Source organism: Bos mutus, chromosome 14 (genome assembly GCF_027580195.1).
Source record: "Bos mutus isolate GX-2022 chromosome 14, NWIPB_WYAK_1.1, whole genome shotgun sequence".
Classification (NCBI taxonomy): domain Eukaryota; kingdom Metazoa; phylum Chordata; class Mammalia; order Artiodactyla; family Bovidae; genus Bos; species Bos mutus.
In genome coordinates, this window is record NC_091630.1 from 45054638 (window position 1) to 45080842 (window position 26205).

The 26205-nt window shown below is 36.5% G+C and overlaps 1 protein-coding gene across 12 annotated transcripts in view; it reads left to right on the top strand.

The window, feature by feature from the left end:
* The window catches only part of STAU2 (staufen double-stranded RNA binding protein 2), a 309920-nt gene that overhangs the window by 44401 nt on the left and 239314 nt on the right, over positions 1-26205 (top strand). For all 12 annotated transcript variants that reach the window (XM_070382255.1, XM_070382251.1, XM_070382254.1 and 9 more), the window contains one exon: positions 5583-5718. In XM_070382255.1, the coding sequence (XP_070238356.1) occupies positions 5583-5718 (136 nt within the window). The remainder of the gene's footprint in view (positions 1-5582; positions 5719-26205) is intronic.

Sequence of the window (26205 nt, forward strand, 5' to 3'; positions counted from 1 at the left end):
ATGACTGTAGTCACCATGCTGTCATTGCGTCCTCTTGATTTGTTTGCTTTATAACTGGAAGTCTGTATCTTTTGACCCCTTTACCCACCTCCATCTCCCACCTCTGGCAACCCATCAGTCTGTTCTCTGTATCTGTGAATTCTGGTGGTGTTTTTGTGTGTTTTCTTTCTTTTAGACGCCACATATAAGTGAGGTCATGTGGAATTTGTCTTTCTCTATCTGACTTATTTCACTTAGCAAAATGCCTTCAAGAGCCATCCTATTGTCACAAATGGCAACTTTTTTTTTAATTGCTGATTAATAGTCTCTTGTTCATGTGTATCACCTCTTCATTGTCCATCCATCCATCAGCGGACACTTAGCTTGCTTCCGTGAACATGAGAGTGCACATATTAATATACTTTCAAGTTTTTTATTTTGGGGAGATAAATACTCAAAGGGGAATTGCTAGAATGGTAGTGGTTTTTTGTGTGCTATTTAAGACACCTTTGTCTCCCACAAACTTTGAAGATGACCTCATATTATTTTTATTATTATAAAGCTTATTATAATGATAAATAATAATTATTATTTATATAAATATTATTATTATTATAAGTTTTATTATTTCATCTTCTAAATTTAGATCTAAGTTTGTCAGGAATTGAGGTTTATGTATGAGCTGAGGTAGGGTTCAAGATTTTTTTCTCCCTTTTAATACATAAACATTCAGTTAGCATTATTTACTAAAAAGGTAATCCATTCACTCCATTCCTCTCTGCACTGCAGAAGAGGGGAGATCCAGGCCTGACTTCATAGGAAGTAGATGGGCCTTAAATAGTAATTACATCCAAGAGAGGAGTTAAATTTAGTACTGCATAGGTAATCTGCCAGTTAATGAGGAGTGTATCTAAGAAGTATTTGCTTTCTTCTTCCTCTTTTTTTTTAACTTTTTTAAATAAATAATTTCTTTTATATACACACACACACTTTATAGAAAGAGTACATAGAGCTCTCAGGTAACCATCACCCAGAAATGATTAACATTGCCAAACCAATTGCGAATAAGTTATGGACATGGTGTCCCATTATCCCTTATTCCCTAAGTGCACAGAGACTGTCCACTCAGGACGCTGGCATCAATCTGGTATCACCAGACTCGACTCCCACAAACCACCAGCCCACAGACTCTCCTCACTTTTCAGTGATGACCCCAATACCGTCCTTTATAGGAGCAGCATCTCATCAGGATCACTGGCCTACTGTGTCTCTCCATTCCACTTACGTGAATGGAACTGGAACAGTTCCTCAGTCTTCCTTTTATGACCTTGACATTTCCACACACTGTATGTAGAATGCTCCTCACTTGAATTTGTCTGGTGTTTCCTCATGACTTATGCATTTTTAGCACAAACATCACAGAAGTGACCTGGGGTCATCTCAGTGTTTCATGTCTGGAGATCCAGGATGTTGAAATGTCCCATTAGTGATGACGTTGGTTTCTTGGTGAAGAGTGTGTCAGCCAGGCCTCTGTTTTGTAAAGTTAATTAATAAGTATGTTTTATTATTAAACAGTATAATTAATAAGTATTTTCTGAGGAGATACTTTGAGACTATGTAAACATTCTTTTCCTTATCAAACTTTCATTCACCTACCAGCTTTGGCATCCATTGATGATTCTTGTCTGAATCAGTGACTACTCTGAAGGTTGCCAAAGGGTGATTTTTAATTCCGTATTCTTTTTTGATTTATTAGTTAGTTGGAATTCTACCCAAGAGCTTTCTCATCCCCCTCATTTTTTTGTTTGTTTGTATCACTATCGATTCTTGGATTCCTGTTTTACCTACAGGCTTATGATATGTGTATATGTGTGTGTGGTCACATGCTCAGTCATCCAGTCATGTCACACTCTTTGTGACTCTATGGACTGTAGTCCGCCAAGCTCCTCTGTCCATGGGATTTTCCATGCAAGAATACTGACGCAGGTTGCCATTTCCTCAGGCAAGGGGATCTTCCCAACCCAGGGATTGAACCTGTGTCTCCTGCATGGGCAGGCAGATTCTGGTATTTATCACTGAGCAACCTGGGAAGCTCAGGTTGCTTCCTGAATAAATAAATATTTATTTATTATTATCATTATTTATTTTGATGCTCAAATTGTCCCAGGCTTGGCCAGTGGTATGGCTCCTCAGGTTGACTCCTGTGTCCTTCAGATAGTTCCTCCTCATTCTTTGGGCATTGCTTTCTGGCAGTAGAAGTTGTCTCTAGGTCATCTTACATTTTCTTTTCCCTGGTTACAGTCATTTTTTTAGGAGCCCTGATTGACTGACTAATCAATTCATTCTTTCAGCAAATATTTATTGAGTGACTACTGTTATATGTTCCAGGGACTTTTCTAACTTCCTACAAAGTTGTTTCTTTAAATGTTAGCAATATGTTGCTCCTTGAGAACTAGTTGTGGCATCTTTTTTAAATCTGTCTCATAACAGGAATCCGCAATTGTTGTTATGTACTTCTGTATATTTAATTAATCAGTCTTTTTATGTTTGTCATCAGTAAATGTAGAAATTTCCTTTGATGTATCTAAAAACCACTAAAAACTGATGTTTGTTAACTGTATAGCCATAAAATATATGAGGATTTCTATGTAATGGTCATCTTTATGCAACTTGGGTCTTAACCCACACATGTTGAAAACCATGGTACTACTTAGCAGTTCCTGGAGGCAGCACATAGTTCGATTATTTAAATGTTTTCTGTGACAGCGTTACTGTGTAAGTATTGGGCTGGCCAAAAAGTTTGAGTTCTCTCATAACATCGTATGGAAAAACCTGAACAAAATTTTTGGCCAATCCAATATCAAAAGGTATTCTCGTGTAGAAATGTCAGTCTTGTTCTGTAGGAAACAGATGGAGTCCCTCGCTCTAAAGAAATTGGGACCTTTTCCATATGGTTTGTGCTTTTCTGTTTCTTTTCTCCTCTCCTTTACAACACCAGTTTCTAGCATTTCTGTGAAGATAATGTACTGTAGCCTTACTTTCAAGTGAGGAATTTACATGGGATTATTTCTTTATTTAAATAATATGAATACAGTACTTTTACCAAGTTTAAAATATAATTTTGGTGTGGGTGGCAGACATGCTGTATCCTGCCAGTGTGTTAAAATCATTTCACTGATCATTTTCAAAGACATTAGTTTTCTGTTTATGGTCACACTTAAAGGATGAGGTCTTTCAAGCTGCTGCTGCTTCTTCCTTTTTTTTCTATTTTTCCCCTTTGAACTTTATGCTAGTTTGTGTCTGTGTGATTGTTGCAAAGAATTCATAATGACATAAATCATACAAGTGATTAGTCTGTTAATTACTAAACAAATCTTTCTGAAATAAGAAAAGTCTAAACTTCTAAAGGCGTTCATGGCTCTTTGGGGTTAAAACATCTTTGGAAGACTGTTCAGCAGTTTCTAATGAAGTTAAACATAAGCCTACTCTGTAATGTAGCCGTTTCACTACTAGATGTATACCCAGCTAAAAAGAGTGTATGTGTCTGCCAAGAGGCTTCTTGAAAAATGTTTGAAGTGGTTTTATACTTAATAGCCTCAAACTGAAAACAACCCAAATACTCCATCAATAGCAGGTTAGATAAACTGAGCAGAATATTATTCAGTGACAAAGTCTGAAATAGTGATATTCAACAAAGCCTTATTTTGAAGGAAAGAAACAAGACAAACTAATATACATTCAGATTTGAAAAACAGGCAAAACTAATCTATGATGGCAGAAGTCAGAACAGGTAAGGTGGGGAGGTGGGTTTTGACTGGGTATTTCTGGGTGATGGAAATGTTCAGATCTTAATCTGAGCGGTGGTTATATGCGTGTGTACATAGATAATATTTCATGGAGCTGTATGCTCAAGATTTGTGTATTTTACTTATACCGTGGTAAAATACTGTAAGAAACAAGAAGAGAATCCCTTTGTGCTTGACATACTCTTCCTCTGCTCTGAGTGTGTGCATTAAATTTGGGTTTGGACTAATTGGACTTATTTAATATGTTAACTTTTTCTTATCCTTTTTCTTTTTCTGCCTCCTCCTTTGTCCTCCCACCTCCTTTATTCTTTTTTCTTAGTTCCTGTTTTTATTATACTCTTCAGCGATTTCATGTGAATTCCTTAGAAATGAGACATAAAATTAGCAGCTTATGACTCTTGATGGCTTGCTTTTGGCCTGGCTGCCAGTTGTGCGTTTATGTCAGGCTCTACCACCCCTTAGCTGATACTGTGCCCCAGTTTCTCTTCTGCAATAAGTGGACCCATTTTTGTTAGTGATGAATGGAGTCTTAAATCTGTGATGCAGAAGGCATGCTATGTTATGCTCAGGTTGCTCAGTTGTGTCCGACTCTTTGCGACCCCATGGACTGTAGCCCTCCAGGCTCCAGTCCACTGGAATGGGTTGCTATGCCCTCCTCCAGGGCATCTTCCGAACCCAGGTCTCCTGCATTGCAGGTGGATTCTTTATTGTCTGAGCCACCAGGGAAGCCCAAGAATACTGGAGTGGGTAGCCTGTCCCTTCTCCAGGGGTACTTCGTGACCTAGGAATCGAACCAGGGTCTCCTGCATTGCAGGCAGATTCTTTACCAGCTGAGCTATAGGGGAGCCTGCAAAAGGCATAATTCAAATGAAATAATACAGAATTAGACTGGAAATACATTTTACTTTCTATTAAGGCTTTAGGTTCATTTTTGTAGTTTGTTATAATGTGTGCTGCAGCCCATGGGGTTGCAAAGAGTTGGACATGACTTAGTGACTGAACAACAACATGTGGAACATATATGTATATATTTTTAACTAAATAACCTTTTTTGCTGCTTAAAGTTGACGTAATAGTTGTACATTATTTGTGAATTATTATGGGATTTTTCAAACTTTTGTAAAAGTAGAGAGAGTAAGATAGTGAATATCTCTGTACTTGTCGTCAGGTGCAACAGTTACCTACATGTCCCATCTTCTCATCTCTCTGTCCTCTGAATTGTTTTGAAATAAATCTCAGATATGTCACTTCATCCATAAATGCTTCAGTATCTTTAAAGATTATTCACAGGACATTGTTTTATGTACTATTTTTTCCTGTTGTTAGTTGTAGAAAAAATTTATTTTCACTAGATAAGTGCAAGAATTACTGATAACCCTGTATTTTTTGCTAATTTTAGTTGCTTGATTACCAAAATATAAATAAAAATATTCAGATGATAATGGTTTTAATGATTAAAAATCATAAGCTTTCTGGAGGAAGTAACTGTCAAGTTCAACGGTTTTTATGACGTACAAACTAAGCGATTTATGAATGTTTGTTTCTCTTCTTTTGAAATAGTGTAACTGTAAAGTTCAATTTTTGGCCATTACTGTACAGAAAATGTTGCAAAAACCCTGAAGAGATTTCATTAGAAATGACTTTCCTGTTTATGCAGCTTGTTTATGCGCCTCCTTAGACAAATCAGACAAGGGGCCATCCACTCCTCTGTGCTAGTTATATGTAAAATAAACATACACTTGATGATTTATTATGGAAATATTTCATTTCTGTGCCTTTAATATTTCTTTTAAACAGGTAGTATCACTCCAACTGTGGAACTGAATGGGCTTGCTATGAAAAGGGGAGAGCCTGCCATCTACAGGCCATTAGACCCAAAGCCTTTCCCCAATTATAGAGCTAATTACAACTTTCGGGGCATGTACAATCAGAGGTTTGTATGTCTTCTTTGGTTTTGTTCTTATTTATTATTTTATGCATATTATCAAAGTTTCTGAAACTCAAAAGGTATTTTTGTTGTAAAGAAAGTTCACTTGGGGTATTTTTCATGGAATATAGATATATCGGGCTTATAAAGAAAAAAGTAATACATTAAAAAAAATAACTTTTACAGGAGCTCATGAGAGCCCTACGTTTGCTGCAGGCAGGACCACGTTTTAAAGTTGTTCCACAGTGTGCTGTGGAATTTTCAGTTGTCTTGCTCATTTTTTCAGCAAGCAGGTGCTTTTAGCTTAATTAGTACTTTGCTTAATTTGTCTGAATACATTGCAAACATGACTGTTTATAACTTACAGGAAAGTTATTAGGATTTACTAAGTGTTTCTGCCCATGGAATAATTTTGGGATAGTTTTAAGTGTAACAGAATTTTCTTTTGCACATGTGGCAGAATTCTGTAAAAAATCTAAGGGTTTTTATTTTTTCCTGATTATTTATAAAAGTCATATGGCTCATTGTAGAGAATGTGGAAAATGCAGAAAGTAAAAAAATACAGATAATTTGCAAACCTAGAATTAAAGACCTTTAATATTTTGATGTGCTTTACATTCTTCTTGTTCTTTTCACACAAATATATTTAACCAAATATAAATTATCCTTTATATGCAATTCTGTCTTAGTTTATGGAAGTATAATACAGGAACAGTAAAATGCACGAGTCTTCAATGTACATCTTGATGACTTTATTGTTTTATTTATGGACCTATGTATTTATAGTTTATTTGATGGCCTTTCACATCTGTGTGTCCTCATGTGATCATCACCTGTCAAGCTCCAGAACATTTCCATCCCCCTGAGAGTTTCCTCATACCTATTTGCACTTGGTATTCTTCCTCCTAGAAGTAATAACCACTCTTCTATCTCCATAGATTAGTTTTGCCTGTCCTTGAACTTACATAGACTCCTACAGCTTTTATTCTTTGTGTCTGGCTTTTTTCACTTCATATAATGGTTTTCTTGTTTTGTTTGTTTTTAGTTTTTGATTTTTGGGATTCATCCATGTTGCTTATACCTAGGTTCTACCGTTTTTTTAATTGCTGAATAATGTTCTTTGTATGAATATATCATCATTTGTTCATTTTGAACGTGGAGTATTACACCTTCTTTTCACTTAATAGAGGTATCATTTTTCATATCTTTAACCTTTGAAAAACAGTTTTGATGGCTATATTCATATGGTTGAGGTATACTTTACAAGAATTTAGTAAAGTGTAAACAAGACTTGTTTACAAGACTTTAATATACTTATTAATATACTTAATGATAAGTATATTAAAAAACACCTGTTTTTGATCATCTAGATTGTTCCTCCCCCTATTTTTGGACAATTATAAATAATGTTTCAGTAAAAAATCTTTATATGCAAGTTTTTGTTTATATCATTGATTATTTCCTTAAGATAGATTACTATAAAGGGGAGTATTGGGTTAAAAAGAGTAATATAAAACCAATACAATATTGTAAAGTTTAAAAATAAAATAAAATTAAAAAAATAAAAAGAATAATATATTACCCAATTACATTAAAGTTTATACTAATTTCTTATAGTGTATTTCATACTATTCTGACAACATTGAGCTTGAAACATAGTCCTGATAGTTAAAAAGTGGTATATTTTTTGGTTTTATTGATAACCTGTTAGGCTCAACAGTTTTTTAAATAAATATTTATTAGTTACTTGTCCATTTTAATTGGCTAATTTTGATTGCATTGCTTAATCTGTCTTCAGATGTTTGTGTGTTGAGGATATTAGCATTAAGAATATTTGTTTGATTTTCCTGTTTTTTAAAAATGGCTTTTTTAGTTTTGTTTTTTAATGTACTCCAGTTTTAAATGTTATATGGCATAATCTATAAAATTTTTGGTGTGATTTCTCCCACAGCTTCTATGCTTAAGAAATTATTTCTCATGTTTGATCAGACATTTGTTGATGCTTAAAATTTTTTTTTAAATTGAGGCATAATTGACGTGCAACGTTGTGTAAGCTTAAGGTATAGAGAACACTGATTCGATGCATTTATATTGCAGTATGGGTGCCATTGTAGTGTTAGCTTATAACCTCTCTCCAGTCACATGATTATCATTCCTTTTAGTGTTGGGATGCTGTTGCTTTTAAAAGCATTTTGTGTATTTGCTGACAAATTATTACCGTTCAGATAGGACAAGTTATTTGTTTAATCAATAGATAATCTAATACTTTTTGGTGTCTTGCTTGGTAGTGGAAAAATTACCATTCACGATTCAGTCTTACTCAAATAATAAATGGCTCATTTAAATATTGTTGTTCAAGTTCTCTAAGAAAAACGTCCGCCTCTTTATCTTTCCTCTCCAGTGTGTCTGGGGGGGTTTACTTTATTGTCCTGGTGAGAAGGGAGGGTGCCGCTCCCCCCAACCCCCTCTTAGTGCTGGCTCATGTGGTCTTTGTGGTGTGATGTCTCTTGTCCACCAAGTGGCTGATTCCTCTCTTGTCTGCCCTGCTGAAACCTGCAGTTGGTGACTTGTAGTCCGTCTTTTCCCCTCAGGTAATGCTGTGGGAGAGTATTGACCATCTTCCTCTTGCCCTTTTGGACTAAGCTCTTAGCTCTCCTTGTCTCCTTTGGATGTGGTTCGATTCTTATCCTCTTCTGTCTTACTGGAGCATACGCTGCCAGGCTTACCAGCCCTCAACTTGGTGTCCACGCTGCATGGGAAGCACAAGAGATAAACCATTTCTCTTATGGTTGCTTTGCTTCCCTTTTTTCTGTTACATACCCTTGCCTTTCTCATCAGTCTGAGGTTACCGAATATAAATACAATTACTTGCCTACTTGAGCACAACAGATAGGTTTGATCACCTGAGATAGGAACACCTTGTCAATTTTATACTTATAAGATACTTTTCTTTTAATGTACTATAATGAATATTCAAGAGAATATTATATTTAAAGCTTAATGTATTTTGATATCTGTAGTCCTTTATTTGAAGTGAAGTTTTTGATTAGTGAACTTACTACTTTTAAATGAAAGCAGTCTAGTGCTAAAGCAATGAAAAAATCAGACAGTAATTTCTGTCTTAGGTGAGGTGACTATTTTGATCAAGGCCTAGGAGCAGAGGGAATAAGCAGTGTCAATGCTAAGAGAGAGGGGAGAACTTTGAGGCAGAAGAAAAAGCAGCACAAAGCCTGGTGCCTCGATGCCGCCCCCAGGAGGCCAGTGTGGCTGGACCGCCCTGGGCCTGGAGGAGAGGAGTGGGGCTATGAGGATGTGACAGGAGTCAGGTGGTTTGCTGATGGTTTAGTTGCTAAGTTGTGTCTGACTCTTGTGACCCCATGGACTGTGGCCTGCCAGGCTCCTCTCTCCATGGAGTTCTCCAGGCAAGAATACTGGAGTGGGTTGCCATTTTCTTCTCCAAGGGATCTTCCGGACCCAGGAATCGAATGCAGGCCTCCTGCATTGCAGACAGGTGGTTTGGTTTGATTTTTTCCCCCGTTTTAGATTTTCTATTGAGTGAGTGCCTGCATTTGTGCTAAGTTGCTTCAGTCATGTCTGACTGCGATCCTATGGACTGTAGCCTTCCAGGCTCCTCTGTCCATGGGATTTTTCCAGGTAAGGATACTGGAGTGGGTTGCTGTGCCCGTCTTCAGGGGATTCTTCCCGATCTAGGGATCGAAGCTCCGTTTCTTATGTCTCCCACCTTGCCAGGCCGGTTCTTTACCACTAGCACTACCTTAAGAACATTGTCATTTTTCCGTTCTTGGCAATTTCTGGTTTCAAGGTCTGATTCCATGGTTGTCATGAGGCTGTGAGAATTTTTTAACGACTTCTCCAAACGATTATGCCTTAGGCGGTTCCCATTTAATGGATCAAGTGGACTCTTCCTTCAGATTTTTGAAGAGTCTTTAGAATTTTCTGCAGATCATAAAAAGGGTAAAAAGAAAATAAGGAAGTACTGGTAAACAACCAAACCATGTTTCAACCTAAACACTCTGCTCACAAAAGGGCAAACCTACCCATTACTTATTAGGCTGTTAACGTTATGGTTTCATATATGATCTTAATTTGCAGGTGACAACACCTGTGTGTGTGACAGGGAATTTGGAACCAAAGATCAGAGGAGACGCTCTTCTCCTTGTCAGACTCCAGATGAATTGGTAGCTTTTTACTAAGGCAGGTTCTGAAAAGTTAAGAAGTCAAAGAGACAGGTGTCATTTAGAGGGAGTTTTGAAAAGATCTTTTCATTTTCTGTTTAAAATAATATTATTTAATAATTAGATATTACTCATGCCTTTTTTGTTTTAAATTCTTTTCTGGTTAGGTTTCTCACTTGAACTTATTCAAAGGCCTAAACAGGAGCTCATAAAAAGGTCTCCCTCCCCGAGCCTGCCTCATTTTATGTTGATTGAGGGAAGAGGATTTATCCATGAGCAAACTCTGTGTATACAACTCGAATTCTGAAATACCTGGGTCTCCTTCTAATGTACCCAAGATGTTTGAAAATGAATACATCCAGGATATCTTTTTCTTTCTCATTTGGGGTAGTGTTAACTGACAGATAGGAAGTTGAATGCACACAGAAATTTATATGACAGTACAAGATGTAAGATTGGTGAACATTTTATACTTTTGTTTATATTTTTGTAATAAAGACTTACATTATCTCAAGGAGTAGAATGGCTGAAATCAGGCCTCCTGCAAATAGTTGATTAGTTTTTTTGTATTCACAGATTAAAAAAGCCTTATTGCAGGGCTAATGGCCAGAAAGCCCCTTGGTCTACTGATGCAGATAGTCAAAGGGCCACAACTCAAACTGTATAGGCTGAACATGGGAATTTCTCTGTGTGTACCTGGACGTCTCTTGGGGAAACCTTCAGGCCTGGTAAACTGTAGGGCTTTCACCCTCATTTTCCCTTTCTCTCTTTCTAGCTCTTGTCTCATTTTTCTTCTGCTTGACTTGATTTTCAAAAACACTGTCTTCCATTTGCTATACCTCATAGGCCACATAGCCCTTAGACTTGTACTAGAGGAGGAACACATTTTTGTTTGTGGATAGCTCTTAGACAAGTTCCAGGTAATCTGTTCATCCCAGAATTTGTCAACCTAGAGAAACAGGGTTTAGTCCCATCCAAACTGCTCTTCAGAGCACAGTTATTTTATAGAGTTGCTCCCTGAAGGCAAAGATGCAGAGGGAAAATTATTTCCATTATAGTCAGAATATTTGGTTCAAGTTCTTGTTCTGATGCCTTCAATCGTATGATCTTGGGCAAGGCTCTCGACCTCCCTTACTTTCCTCTTTTGCAAGATTACACTCATTCAGCAAACATTTATCTAATGACTACTCTTTGCCACATGTTGTGTTAGAGTAGATAATTTGGTGAAAGACAATATGGTAGACTATAGTTGGCTAGAGGAGGAAGACAGTGAAGAGGAACTAACAGAGTGATAGATGTCTCCATAGACTGCTATGGAAATGTTGACAGTAAGCACCTCACTCAGATTGGGGAATTAAAAGAAGCCAATTGACTTGGAATTGGCTTTGAACTGAATTGACAGAAGGAATTGACACTTGAACTGAATCTTCGAGGTTAATAAGGCATCAGCCAGCTGAAGAAGGTTAAAAAAATCAATCTAGATTTTGGGAACAAGGGCAAGGAATCCTGAGAAGTTTAGTTTATTCATGGACATGCAGGCAGTTTGGTTTGAATGGAATAAAGAGGCTGAAGCTCAGGCAGGTCGCTAATCTGGATGTCCTCAAGCGGCATGCCAAGAGATTTAGAGGTTATCCTGGAGTTGATTGGGAGCCTTGAAAGGATTTTAAGTTGAGAGATAAAATAATTGTATATTTGTCTTTGAAATAATTGCTTTTGCACTACATGGGAAATAGTTTGGATAGGCTTAAAGTTTAAGGGAGAAGGTGCATTACAAGGATGCTGTAATTCAGGCTTAATGTGATGAGAACCTGAAAGTGAAATGTAATTAATAAGCTATTTCATAACCTAAAATCCAGTTATTTCTAGTTTTACTGATAATTAACATAATGAAATTAAATCAGCTCAGATGCTTCAGAAAATCTGTTTCACCTATCAAATTTCTACTAACAGCCACAGCTGTCCACAAAGTTCTAAGTCTCACAGATTTATCTCCCAGGGAAAACGGGAGACCATGAAGCCTCAAGCAGTACCTGGATCTGCCTATAGGGACAAGTTTAACTTGCTGTGACTCATACTACACATGCTAAGAGAAAGCAACTTTTCTAACCTAGCTACCAGTGACTGGACCAGGACCTGGACACATTAGCCAAAAGCAACCAAATACTGTCTTGACACAAACATACCAAGCACACCTGATGACAAGGGGAACTTGGCACAGGAGCATGCCATGAAATTGTTCTAAATGGAACAACAGCAATCCAATATAACCAAACTCTTTGAGGAGAGAAGCTTAAATACCAGATGAATGAATAACAGACATGTCACTCAAACTTAGGTTGTATCCTAAACAATGCCATTTTATCCAAGATAATATTACACATCCCTATTATGGAAGCTGCTAAGTTGCTTCAGTCGTGTCTGACTCTGTGCGACCCCATAGATGGAAGCCCACCAGGCTCCGTTGTCCCTGGGATCCTCCAGGCAAGAACACTGGAGTGGGTTGCCATTTCCTTCTCCAATGCATGAAAGTGAAAAGTGAAAGTGAAGTCACTCAGTTGTGTCCGACTCTGAGCAACCCCATGGACTGCAGCCCACCAGGCTCCTCTGCCCATGGGATTTTCCAGGCAAGAGTACTGGAGTGGGGTGCCATTGCCTTCTCCATATTATGGAAGCGCTAGACCCTAAAACTCCTCTCTCCATATGTACTCCCAACAAACCCTCAATGCCAAAGATAGATCTTCTAATACCCTTCACTGAGGCTTTAAAGAGTGATAAAATGGACTCTTTATAAGGATCTCATATTCAGTTGAAACTGAACATAGTCAAAACTGAATTCCTTCTCTCTCCAAAGGTCTACTCCAACTCCTCTCATTGTGAACACTATTACAACATATGTGAAAGTCACCCTTCATGGCCTCTATCATGCAGTCTCCAAGTCTGCCTCCTAAATATCTAGTCACTGTCCCCTCTTCTCCATCTTCAAAGTTTATAGGCTGATGACTAGCTGCTAATTATTGTGATGTTGGCTTACTAGGTATTTTGAACCTGTTTAAACAATCAGTCTAAGTGTTACCAGTTTGTAATGCCTTTCTCAAAAGTATGTTGGAAAGTAGAACAGTTGAGAAATTGAATGTTTGTAAGGCAATGGCACCCCACTCCAGTACTCTTGCCTGGAAAATCCCATGGACGGAGGGAAGTGACTTAGCAGCAGTAGTATTAACAAGTACAGAGCTACAATTTTGCTTTCTGCCACTAGATGGCGCTTGTGTACTGATAAAACAACCTACACACTTTTTAAGTTCTCTTTGGTTAATACTCCAAGGCTTATGTTTATTGATTAGTGACAGGTTAAATTATATAAAATTGCCAGTTTTGACCTTGCTTTGACCTGTAAATATTACAGTTTCGTATAGTTCAACCTAATAGGAAAAATTTAGCTAAGTACATAATTCTAAAGCCTCTTGGATAAGTGAAATAAATCAGTTCAGTTCAGTCACTCAGTCATGTCCGACTCTTTGCAACCCCATGGACTGCAGCACGCCAGGCTTCTCTGTCCATCATCAGCTCCCGGAACTTGTTCAAACTCACGTCCATTGAGTCGGTGATGCCATCCATCTCAAATAAATATGAAGTGGTAAAAAGCAGAAACTCATTCTAAATCTGATTTTACCTGTTATGTATTATATTTCTTGATTTGTTGAATATATTCTTTCTCTTTTATCATATGCTTTATTCATGAAATGTATGTCAGAACTTTTCAAAATGATACTTTTTAAAAATAGTATTTTTTTATGAAGATATCACTTTATAGAATAGATGTAGAACTGAAAGACTGCAAGACAAAACTTTCAGTACTTCCTCATATTTTTATATAGGATTATATTAATTAAATTAGGGATGCTTTTCATTTTGGGAAATAAGTCTAAACCCATAATAAAGAAAGATTAAACTCTCATAAGCCAGAAAAGAGAATTTGAATAGGTTACCAAAGCAAAAATGAGGGAGAATGAACTGGAATTCAATGAAGCCAGGAATCAGAGAGCCAGGGAGATAAAGGTAAAGGAAGAATTATTTGGGTCAGAAGCTCTTGTCTTAGGCAGTCTTATTTAAAATTAAGAAGAAGAACTAGTAACTGAAAGAAAAATAAAGAATAGGAACTACTGTACATTGTAACCCTTTAAATAAAACAAAACTAATTGCTTGGTTAAACTAGATGCAACACTCTTCATTTTATGAAATCGAAATATAGCTTTTTTCTTTAAAGTGCAATATGAAGAGGGTCTCTCAACATCTGTTTCCCCAAGTATAGGATTAAAAATCAAATTATTAAAAAATATTTTGGGGGTTTATGTTCTGGCTGTGATGAAATAATTGGGACTAGATTTACCCTCTCACTATAAAATCTAGAAAACCTGGATATATTTTTATATTATATATGAACTGATATGAAGAGAAGTTGTGAGTTAAAGATGTATATTGATGCAGGGCAAAAAATAGTTAAGAATACAATAGTGGAGATAAAAATGGGATCATAAAATGTAATCTAGAAGAAGGCAGAAAAAAGGTAGAAAAAGGAGTAATGAACTCATAAATAGAAAACAAAGAACAATGTGATCTAAACACAATTATATTGATAATTATGTTAAATGTAAATGGTCTAAAATACTGGTTAAAAGTTAGAGTGTCAGATTGTATAAGACAGCAGGAGATACAACTATATGATGTATAAAGAAATCTACTTTATTTAAAAATATTAAAAAAATTTTTTTTAATTTTTTATCAGGTATAACCAATTAACAATGTTGTAAGAGTTTCAGGTGAACAGTGAAGGGGCTCAGCCATACATATACATGTATCCATTCCCCCCAAACTCTGCTCCCATTCAGGCTGCCGCATAACATTGAGAAGAGTTCCCTGTGCTACATAGTAGGTCCTTGTCAGTTATCCATTTTAAATACAGCAGTATATACATGTCCATCCCAAACTCCTTAACTATCCCTTCCATCCATCCTTCATCCCCACCCTGTAACCATAAATTCATTAAGTCTGTGAGTCTGTTTCTGTTTTGTAAGTAAGTTCACCTTTATCTAAAGAAACCAATTTTAAATATAAAGACGTAGATTGGTTAAAAGGATGGGAAATGATATTCTGTGCAATCATTAATTATAATAAAGCTGGAGTGGCTATATCAGATAATGTAGACTTTAGGACAAGGAATATGACAAGGTATAAAATTATCAGTGATAAAAGGGTAAAATCATCAAGAAGACTTAACAGTTCTAAATATACATGCACCTACTAACAGGCTTTAGAGTAAGTTAATAGAAATACGTACTGCTGCTGCTATGGACTGAATTATGTACTCCCAAGATTCACACCCCCCAAAGTAATGGTATTTGGAGATAGGATCTTTGGAGGGTAATTAAGCTTAGATAGATCATGAGGGTGGGGCCCTCAGCGTGGAATTAGTGTCCTTATAAGGACAGCCACAGACAGCTGGCTTTCTGCACTTTGCCCCTCTCCCTATGTGAGGACATAAGAAGTTGGCTGTCTACAAGCCAGAAAGAGAGCTCTTTCATCAGAAATTGGCCATGCTGGCACCTTGATCTTGGACATCTGGCTTTCCACAACTGAGAGGAATTTAATTCCTGATTAAGCCTCCCAGTCAATGGTAAGTTACTAGGACAGCGCAAGCTAAGACATTGATAGAATTCATTAACACTGTCATCCAGGGTTATGAAACCCTCCTTCAATAACAGCAGAATATACATTATTTCCAAGTGCACATGCAGTGTTCAGCAAGACAGGATATGCTGTGCTATTAGACAATTTTCAGTAAATTTAAGAGACTTGAAATGATACAGACTCTGTCGTCTGACCACAAAGGGAAAAAGTTAGAAATATCATAAAAATATCTGGTAAATTCTGTAAATTCTGTAAATATTTGGAAATTTAAGGACACATTTCTAAGTAATGCATGAGTCAAAGGAGAAGTCACAAAGAATACTAGAGAAGTATTTTGAACTAAATTAGGGTAAAAATGAAACATTGAAATATGTGGGTGCAGCTGAAGTTGTGCTTGGAGGAGAATGTATATTTTTAAATGCTTACATGAGGAAAAACAGATCCAAAATTAATGCTTTAGGTTTCTACCATAAGAAACTGGAGGAAGAAGAGCATATTAAATATCAAAATACAGAGAAGGAAATGGGAAAAATAGGAGCAAAAGGTGATGACATTGAAAACGGATAAACAACTGAAAAAAAAAAAATCTCAGTGAAATCAATGAAATAAAAAGTAATTCTGGGAAAAGATCTATAACATGATAAATTTCTAGCTAGACCAACAAAAGAGAGATTGTGAACTTATATTACTGCCAATATCAGGACTAAAAGAGGGAATTCTACTGATACCAAAAGAATTATAAGGGAACCTTAAGAATGACTGTTTCTAGATTTGATCTCTTAGATCATTGGTTGGCAAACTGTGACCTGTAGGTTCGTTGCCTGTACTTTTATTCGAACATAGCCATGTCCATGTATTCATATATTGTTTTGGGCTGCAACTGTAACAGTAGAGTTGAGTAGTTGTGACAGACTATTTATATATGCCCTGCAAGCTTAAAGTGTTTACTGTCTGGTTCTTTAAGGAAAAGTTGACTGACTTAGGTGCAAATTTGTAAGAAGGCACAAATGACCAAAACTGACTTAAAGACAATTAGAAAAATCTCAGTAAACCCTATTAAAGAAGTTGAGTTTATTTTAGAAACTTTGCCAGAAAGAAAATTCAAATTGCAAACGAGTTCACTAATAATTTCTACCAACATTTGAGGAGGAAATACTGTCATTATCTCAGAAAACAGAGGAAAAGAACACTTCCCAATTCATTTTATGAGGCCAGTGTTGTCTTGTACCAAAATCAGTTAAAAAACTTAAAACTTGAGATCAGTATCCTTCATCATCACAGATAGAAAAACCCTTAACAAAATATTAGCAATTTAAATTCAGTAATATTTAAATCATACAATACACATGATTAAATGGAGTTTATCTTAGGAAAGCATTAACCATATTTATAAAGGTGAAAAACCATATGAGCACCTTAGTAAACACAGAAAAAGCATTTGATGAAAGTCAGAAATCATTCATGATATAGACTCATCAAACTAGGAATGCCAGAGAACTTAGTCTAATAAAGGACTTCTCTAAACAACCTTTAGCTAACATGTTTTGTAGTGAGAGATTGAATACTTTTTAAGATAAAGAACAAGACAGTGATGCACACCATTTTCACTTCTGTTCAACATTGTGCTTGAGTTCTAGCAAGTACAGGAAGAAGAAGAAATAAATAGAAAATACTGGAAAAGAAGAAATAAAACTCTTTATTTGCAAATTACATGATCATATATGTAGAAAATTATAAGAAATCACAAAAGCTACTGAAATAGAGGAGTTGAGCAAGATCACAGGTTACAAGATCAAAAAATTACAGTATTAATTTTTATACAAAAAAATCAACAGTATTTCTGTTTAATAGTAAAGAACAGCCAGAAAATTTAAAAAGCATAAGAACATATACTCAGGCTTAAATGTAGGAAAATATGTGCATAATCTGTATACTGATTGTGAAAAAATATTGCTCAAGCTAAAGAACAGTTGTATTATTAAGATATCAATTTTCCTAAAGTTAACATGAAGATGTGATAAAATCTCAATCAAAACCCTAGCAGGTTTTTTTTGTGAAATAGTAAGATAAAATTAACATTTAAATGGAGATGCAAAGGATCTAGAGTAGTGAAAACAATTTTGAAAAGGATGAATAAATTTGCAGAGCTCACACCACCTAACTTCAAAATTTACTGTAAACCTACAGTAATCAAGACAGTGAAATATTGGCATGGGGAATAATATATGATCATTCCTAGGTATCCATGGGGAGTGAGTTCTAGAACCCCACTCCCAGCCCCTGCAAATATCGTAATCCAATGATGCTCTCAAGTCCTTTATATAAAATGATGCAGTGTTTGCATATAATCTGTATACATTCTCTCATACTTTAAATCATCTCTAGATTACTTATAATCCCTAATACAATGTAAATACTATATAAATAGTTGCTAGGGCGTGTGGTAAATTCAAGTTTTGCTTTTTTGGGACTTTCTGGAGGTTTTTTTTTTTTTAATATTTTCTGCACATGGTTGGTTGAATCCAAGGATGTGTATGTAACCCACAGATAATGAAGGCTGACTGTGTAGATCAGTGGAACAGAATAGAACAGAAGTTGGCAAACTAGGGCCCATGGACCAAATCTTTCCTGCCTGCTTTTGCGTGGTTTGTAATCTAAGAATGTTTTTTACATTTTAAAATGGTTGAGGAAAAGAAATCCAAAGAGTGATATTTTATAACATGTGAAAATTAGATGAAATTCAGATTTTAAGGTCTGTTAGTGAAGTTTTATTAGAACACAGCCATGATTATTTGTTTGTGTTTTCTCTGTAGCTGCTGTCTTGCTGCATTAGCAGAGTTGAGTAGGTATAGCAGAAGTTTTATGGCTTGCAAAGCCCAGAATATTTATCATCTGGCCCTGTATAGAAGTTTGCTGATCCCAGGAATATAAAGTCAAGAAATAAACATACCCACATATGGTCAATTTGTTTTGTTTTCAAAATTAATTTCAGTGAAGGTGTTAATAGGCAGAGTCTACTCCTTCCAACAACCAGTGGTAATTCAGTTTAGTATCCAGATGGGAAAAAGTGATCCTCAACACTTACCTCACACCATAGACAAAATTAATTAGAAATAGATCATAGACCTCCATGTAAAAAGCTGTAAACTTTCTAGAAGAAAGTGTTTTGTTACTTTGGAGACCGAGATTTGGAGCACAAAGAACACAAATCATAGAAGAAAAAATTGAGATATTGAACTTGATCAAAATTTAAAACTTCTACTACCCCAGAGTCACAGTTTTAAGAGGGAAAAAGTCTGCCGCACTCGCACGCTGTGATGGCCCTCTTGTCTGTGGAGTGTGTTTCTCTCTGAATAAATTCACCTCTTACCTTTAAAAAAAAAAAGTGCAAAAGTGATGGGGAAATTCCTTGGCAGTCCAGTGGTTAGGGTTTCCCTTGCCTCTACTGCAGGGGGCACAAGTTCGTCACTGGTCGGGGAACTAAAATCCCACGTACCATGTGGTGTGGCTAAAACAAAAAACTCGAAAAAGCAGGACAGACTGGAAAAAAAAATTGCAGTGCTTATGTTGACAGGATTTGAATCCAGAATGATATAAACGAACACAGGAAGACAAGTATGAGCAAAATATTTGACTAGACACTTCAATGAAGAGATAAAGAATGGCTAATAAGCACATGAAAAGATGCTTGAAATCACTAGTTATCAGGGAAATGTGGCATAAAATAGCTAAAATTTTAAAAGGTTGAAAGGAATTTCCTGGCGGTCCAGTGGTTAGGGTTCTGTGCTCTCACAGCGGTTGGTCCAGGTTCAGTACCTGTTTGGGGAACTAAGATCCCACAAGCCACGCAGCCAAAACAAACATACTCCCTCCCCAATTGAAAAAAAGCCAAAAAGGCTGATAATACCAAGTATGAGGGTGGAATGACTGGCGCCCTCGTAATTACCGCTGGGAATATTAATGGTATGGCCATTCTATCGTGGTTTCTCACTCTAGTTAAATATACACTTACATGCCATCCAGCAGTTCCACTCTGGTATTTACCTAAGAGGAAAGAAAATATGTGGCTATTCAAAGACTTGTTCATGCATGTTTGTAGCATTTTTTCTTTGTAATAGCCCTGAGAAGGGGACGACAGAGGATGAGATGGTTGGATGGCATTACCGACTTGATGGACATGAGTTTGAGGGAACTCCGGGAGTTGGTGATGGACAGGGAGGCCTGGCGTGCTGCGATTCATGGGGTCGCAAAGAGTCGGACACGACTGAGCGACTGAACTGAACTGAATAACCCTGAACTGGTCATATCCAATAGCCCTGAACTGGTCATATCCACCACCAGGTAAATGCTTAAATTGTGTCATACCCATGGCATGGAATACTACTTGGAAGTAGCACTTCTGGTCCAAGTCACAGTATGGGTGAGTCCCCACAACATTATGCTGAACCAAAGAAGCCAGATGCATAGTGTATATACTAGAAGATTCTATTTTTGTGACATTTTAGAAAAAGCAAAACTAATCTGTTGTGACAAAAAAAGTGGGAATTTTTTTTCCAACATACCAGTACTTTTCTCTGGGTGATAGAAATATTCTATATCTAGATTTTCAGTTCAGTTCAGTCTCTCTGTCGTGTCCTACTCTTTGCGACCCCGTGGACTGTAGCACGCCAGGCCTCCCTGTCTTATCACCAACTCCCAGAGTTTACCCAAACTGTCTAGATTTTGGTGATTGTTAAATAGATGATGTAAAAACTCATTAGTTATGAGTTTTGAAGTAGGCCTATTTCATTATATGTAAAATACACCTCAATAAAGTTGACTTAACAATACATTTTGTAATTCTCAATTTTCTTTGATGCTAAAAATATTTCTCAGAAAGCATCTGATTTTTGCCTCTCAAGCATTTGGCTAAAACCATTATAAATGTCTTACTAGGGGCTAAAGTAATATTTACCTCATAGAGTGAGGCTAAAATGTCTATTAATTGCTTAGCTTCTGCCTTTCTTCAATAAATGGTATTTAATTGTTAGCCTTTATTATATTATGGGTAATATTGTTTGGTTACAAATGCATACTCTGGAGTTGAAATGGTAGCTGTGTGGATTTGAGCAGGTTACTCAAACATTCTCATTTTCAGTTAACTCACCTATAAATTGGAGAAAATAAATTTTGCATCCTCATAGGGTAGTTTTCAGAATTTAACAATTCCGTGACTGCACATGGCCCATTACCTTACTTTACCATAATGTTTTTAGTTCCTTAAAAATAATTTAAATAACTGTGTATTTGTTCCAGGACATTATTTTGAGAGGTTTTCAAAGTTTCATTTCTATCCAATTAAAAAAATTACACTATAATTCTATTATTATTTCTGAGTATATGCTTCAGATAAGGGATGGCTGATTCTGTAATACGGATATGCATACTCTTGGCCGTTTGTTGGAATTCAGTTGGCCTTGGATAATGCTGTCATTGCAGCTCAGAGTCATTTCTTTGGAAAACTACTGTGTATTTCGGCGGTTGTTAACTTAGGGTTTAAATGCAGGCCTCGGAGCACCTGTGCCTTTTATGTAGTTGTCTTATGCACATCCCACTGCTGCCTCGCCATGGCATTATAGCCATCTGTTTTACCTTTGATCTTTCAACTTTCTCACTTTCATTCCTGAAAAATGGCTAGTCTGTGTTTCCTTGCTACTGAGTTAGTATTCAAGTACTAATAACTTGTTAATGAATTTCCCATGATACACATCCAGAACTTCCTATTCCTTGGCTCTGCTGTTGAAGGCAGTCAGGCAGGCAGGCTCAAGGCTCACCACATAACTAGATTAGGAGGGTTTAAATGATCTGGTAGGTTTATTAAATAAAAAGTATTTTCATGCCACATGAGTTTAACATTTTTTGTGTCCCCCCCCGCCCAAAAAAAGTCCCCAAACAAAAGCAGACGTGAACAAAGCCAATTCTTAAATTTAAAAAGTTACTTTTTATAATTCTTGCTTGACCTTTGTCTGAGTTTTGTTTAGTCTCAAAAAAAATGCTCGTGAAATCCTTTCTGACTTTTTTACTTTTTGTCTGCTGTGTAGCGTTCAGGATCTTATTAATAGTTCCTCAGCCAGGGGTCAAATCCATCTCCCTGCATTGGAAACGTGGAGTGTTAACCACTAAATGTTGAGGGGAGTTCTGTTTTTGAGTTCTTTATACTAAAAGTTTATGTATTATTTTCCATAAATGTGAATATAAGGAAATTGCATCAAAAGAATAATTGTTTTTCCCTTCTCAAGTTCATCATGATTCTTTAGGAAAATGCAACCATGATTTCGGAGAAGGCAATGGCACCCCACTCCAGTACTCTTGCCTGGAAAATCCCATGGACAGAGGAGCCTGGTAGGCTGCAGTCTGTGGGGTCGCTAAGAGTCGGACACGACTGAGCAACTTCACTTTCATTTTTCACTTTCATGTGAAGGAAGTGACAACCCACTCCAGTGTTCTTGCATGGAGAATCCCATGGATGGAGAAGCCTGGTGGGCTGCCGTCTATGGGGTCGCACAGAGTCGGACACTATTGAAGCGACTTAGCAGCAGCAGCAGCAGCAGCAACCATGATTTAAATGTGATAAATGCTAAATTTATTATATTTAAACAATTTTTACCCTAGTTTAGGGGAAATAAACCACATCCTCTATTGAGACATTTTATTAATCTGTTGTTCAGTCTCTGAAAACCAAGCACAATACTTAATTTCCTTTGTGTTTGAAGCAATACGGTCTCACAGATGTCTTCTTTTTGTTCACTTGAACAGAATCTTGCTTCAGCAGTGCATATTATTTATTTATTTGTGTTTTAAGGAAATATCTGGGCAAAATGACAGATCAGTTTACAAAGCTCTTTTTAAGGTGGCATATCAGGTGAATGAGGGGCTTTCATTTTTCAGAATTGTGCAAAGAAAATTTGTATAGGTTCCTTATATTAGTTCTGAGAAATTTGAAAATTCTGAATCTTTTTTTCCTTTGTTTTGGAGAGTTCCTTTATGAATTGAGAAACAGTGTCATCTGGTGTTTCTCATTAATAATCACTTTTTATATATCTCCTTCAACTATGGGGGCTTCCCTGGTGGCTCAGACTGTAAAGAATCTGCTCGCAATGTGGGAGACCTGGGTTTGATCCCTTAGTCGGGATTATCCCTTAGAGAAAGGAGTGGCTACCCCTATCCAGTATCCTTGCCTGGAGAGTCGCATGGACAGAGTGGCTGGTGGGCTACAGTCCTTGGGGTTGCAAAGAGTCAGACACGACTGAGAGACTAACACTTAATGATATTTAGTGAGGGGTTTGTGAAGTTTTTAACTTTAATTGGACTTAAAAAAGAAATTGAAGTATAGTTTTTAATGCAAGTGCTATGACTTTTAATAATAAGACTTTATGCTATATGTTTATAGAAGTTTATGTAATAATAGGACTTCTTGGAAATGGAATATTGTGTCTCATAAATTCTGGGCAAGATTTGGGTGATCGTCAAAATAGGCCATGGTGCAGAGTTTGTTTTTATGTTGGTGACTGGAAACTTGAATGTATTTGATCATAGAAAGATTGTGATAAATGGTAGCAAAGTTCCCAAGATAGCCTATAAAAACTCGTTTTAATTACAGTGAGCAGCATACTTTGTAAACAGTTCTAACTTCAAGGAACATGTTCTTAATGCCACCTGATCTATAGTAATGAGCTTATTGCAACTCTAATAGTAAGTATCAGGAGTAGAAAAGAAAGGGGCTGATAGAGGGAGTTTCCTCCTCCACGGTTTTAATTCAAATTGTTTATTAATGGAAACAAATTTAGTCAGTCACAAAGAAGAGCCTTAAGGTTGGCTGTGCTTTAAGAGAAGGCTTAAAGACAGCAGTAGGCTAAATAACCAGATGTAAAAACTGTAGAAAGGACCTGAAGATGAAAAAGTGATAATGGCATTAATTTTTTTCCAGGGTGTTGTGGCTAAGACATGCCTTATAGCAATAGTATGAAATATAATGTTTAGTGCAGTGTAAAGTTGTTAAGAAGTGGGAATGGCATGTTGGAACAAAACAGTTCCCATATTTTGTAGGGAAATTTCTGCTTTATAAGATAAAATCTACATCATCCAAATTTGTTTCTGTGCAAGGGTTCTAATTTCTCCACCTTTTCCATACTTTTTTTTCTTTTTTTTAATAGTCATCCTAATGGATATGAAGTGATCCCCACCAATTTTAAAGCCACTTCTCCATTCCTGATTCTTGTCTGGGGACATGTTCTTTCTCTGATTCATTGACAGAGGAATATATTTATTAGTAAGATGGTGGTGAACATGAAGATGAGTAAGACATCACCTTTATTCTTGAGTTTATAAGTTAGTGGGAGAGGGTAGATGATTATAATTCAGAGTGATACATGCCATGACAGCAATTACCACATACACCTCAAAAATAGAGTGTTTTTAACTTGTTTAAAACATTTCCGTTAAGATATGGAATTTAACTTGTTTAAAACATATCCATTAAGATATGGAATAAGGCACACCATCTCCAGAACTATTCAGCATTGGCCTAGAGGCATTAGTTGGTGCAGTTAGAGAAGAGAGAGAGTGAGCAATTTAGAGGCATAAGGCTTAGAAAATAATTGAAACCAAGAATTCAGCAAAGTGGCATGATAAAATTATATCTAGAATCAATAGCCTTCAAATATACAAGGACTTATAAGTAGACTTCCTGATGGCTCCGTGGTGAAGAATCCACATCCGCCCATTTGGGAGATGTGGGTTCGATCCCTGTGTTGGGAAGATTCCCCTGGAGAAGGCAATGGCAACCCTCTCCAGTGTTCTTGCCTGGGAAATCCCGTGGACAGAGGAGCATGGCAGGCTACAGTCCTTGGGGTCTCAGAAGAGTTGGGCACGACTTAGTGACTGAAACAACAACAAAACAAATATAATGATAGAGAAAACTTCACTTACAACAACAACAAAGAGGAGAAAACACTGATGAATAAACTTACGAAGAAGTGTGTAAAAACACATGAGGAAAACTTTAGAGTACTTTGGAAAGACATAAAAGTAAACTTCAATGAATGAAAAGATATTTTTTGTGTGGATAGGATGGCTCAACAACATAAAAGCCAGTTTGAACAGTAAAATAAATGAAAGTACAGAGGAAGAAATAAAGAAGATGAAAACAGAAATAAATGAGGTAGAGAATAGAGGGAAGTAAATCTAACTGATAAATCAAAACTGTGATTTTTAAAATTGACAAAATAGACAAACCACTAGCTAACTATCAAAGAGGTAAAAGGGAGAAAGAACAGATGAAAAAAGACAGAGAAATGACAAAGAGAAAATAACCATGGGGTTGGAGAAAAATGTGAACAAATTATAAGAGACTACTTTGCAGACTTCTGTAAAAATATGTTTAAAAACCTAGATGGTATAGATAATTTCCCAGGAAAATATTATGCACCAAATCGGCCCATTAGAGATAGAAGCTTAAATATGTCAATATACGCTGGAAAAAAATTGAGAAAGTTAATAAGCCCATAGAAAAGCAGTGGGCCCACATGGTTTCACAGGGGAATTCTATCCCTCAAATTATCAAAGACCAGATAGTTTTAATGTTATATTGACTAGACAGTAGAGAGGAAAGGATAGAGAGGAAAGTGGAATTTCTAATTTTCTTTAGAAAACAAATATAACATTAATACCTAATCCTGGCAAGACAGGACAGAAAAAGAAATTGCAGTCTAATATATAAACATATGAGAAAAAAACTTGAGCAAATAGATTCTGATACCAAATTAATTAAAGTGTATATCTCTCAGAAAATCTTCTTGAGTTGAATTCAACCCATTTATTCTAATGTTTTCATTTTTATAGCTTAACTGTTGACAGCTCTGCAGTTTCCTTGATCACTGCTTTACAGGTGTCCCTTAGATTCTGTTATGTAGTATTTTCATTATTGTTAACGATTCTATAGTTCCAAGAATTTTTTCTTGTTATAAAGTTGTTTTACTACAGGTTCAATTTCAGAGTTAGAAGGGTCTTCTTTATAAAAATTTTTAACTCATTTTTGGTTTATTATATTTTGCTCCTAGATTGTTTTTTTGGTAATATTTCTTTTTGTAGAAGCTTTCTCATGCTTTCTTTGAGATGTAGTGTAGGATCAGGGGGAATATTGCAGATGCTCTTGACAGCAAGTATAAAGGATGTGAAGTTTGAGATATATACGTGTGTGTGTCTTGGGGGCATTAGTTAAAAAGACTCTTTAGAACCCCATGGACTGTAACCCACCAGGCTTCTCTGTCCATAGAATTTTCCAGGCAAGAACACTGAAAGAGGCTTGCCATTTCCTACTCTAGGGGATATTCCCGACCCAGGAATCAAACCCGTGTCTCCTGCATTGGCAGGCGGATTCTTTACCACCAGCGTCTCCTGGGAAGCTCAATAAACCTGTAACACACCCTGTTGTAAGTCAGGCAGTTTCTGGTTCTTGAGGAGCCAGTCAAGTTGTCAATTGCCATACCATTAAAAATAATTTTTGATGATAGATCACAATGTAAGTTGTGATAGAAAAAATTTTTGCTATAACAAAACTCAAGGATGATTTACT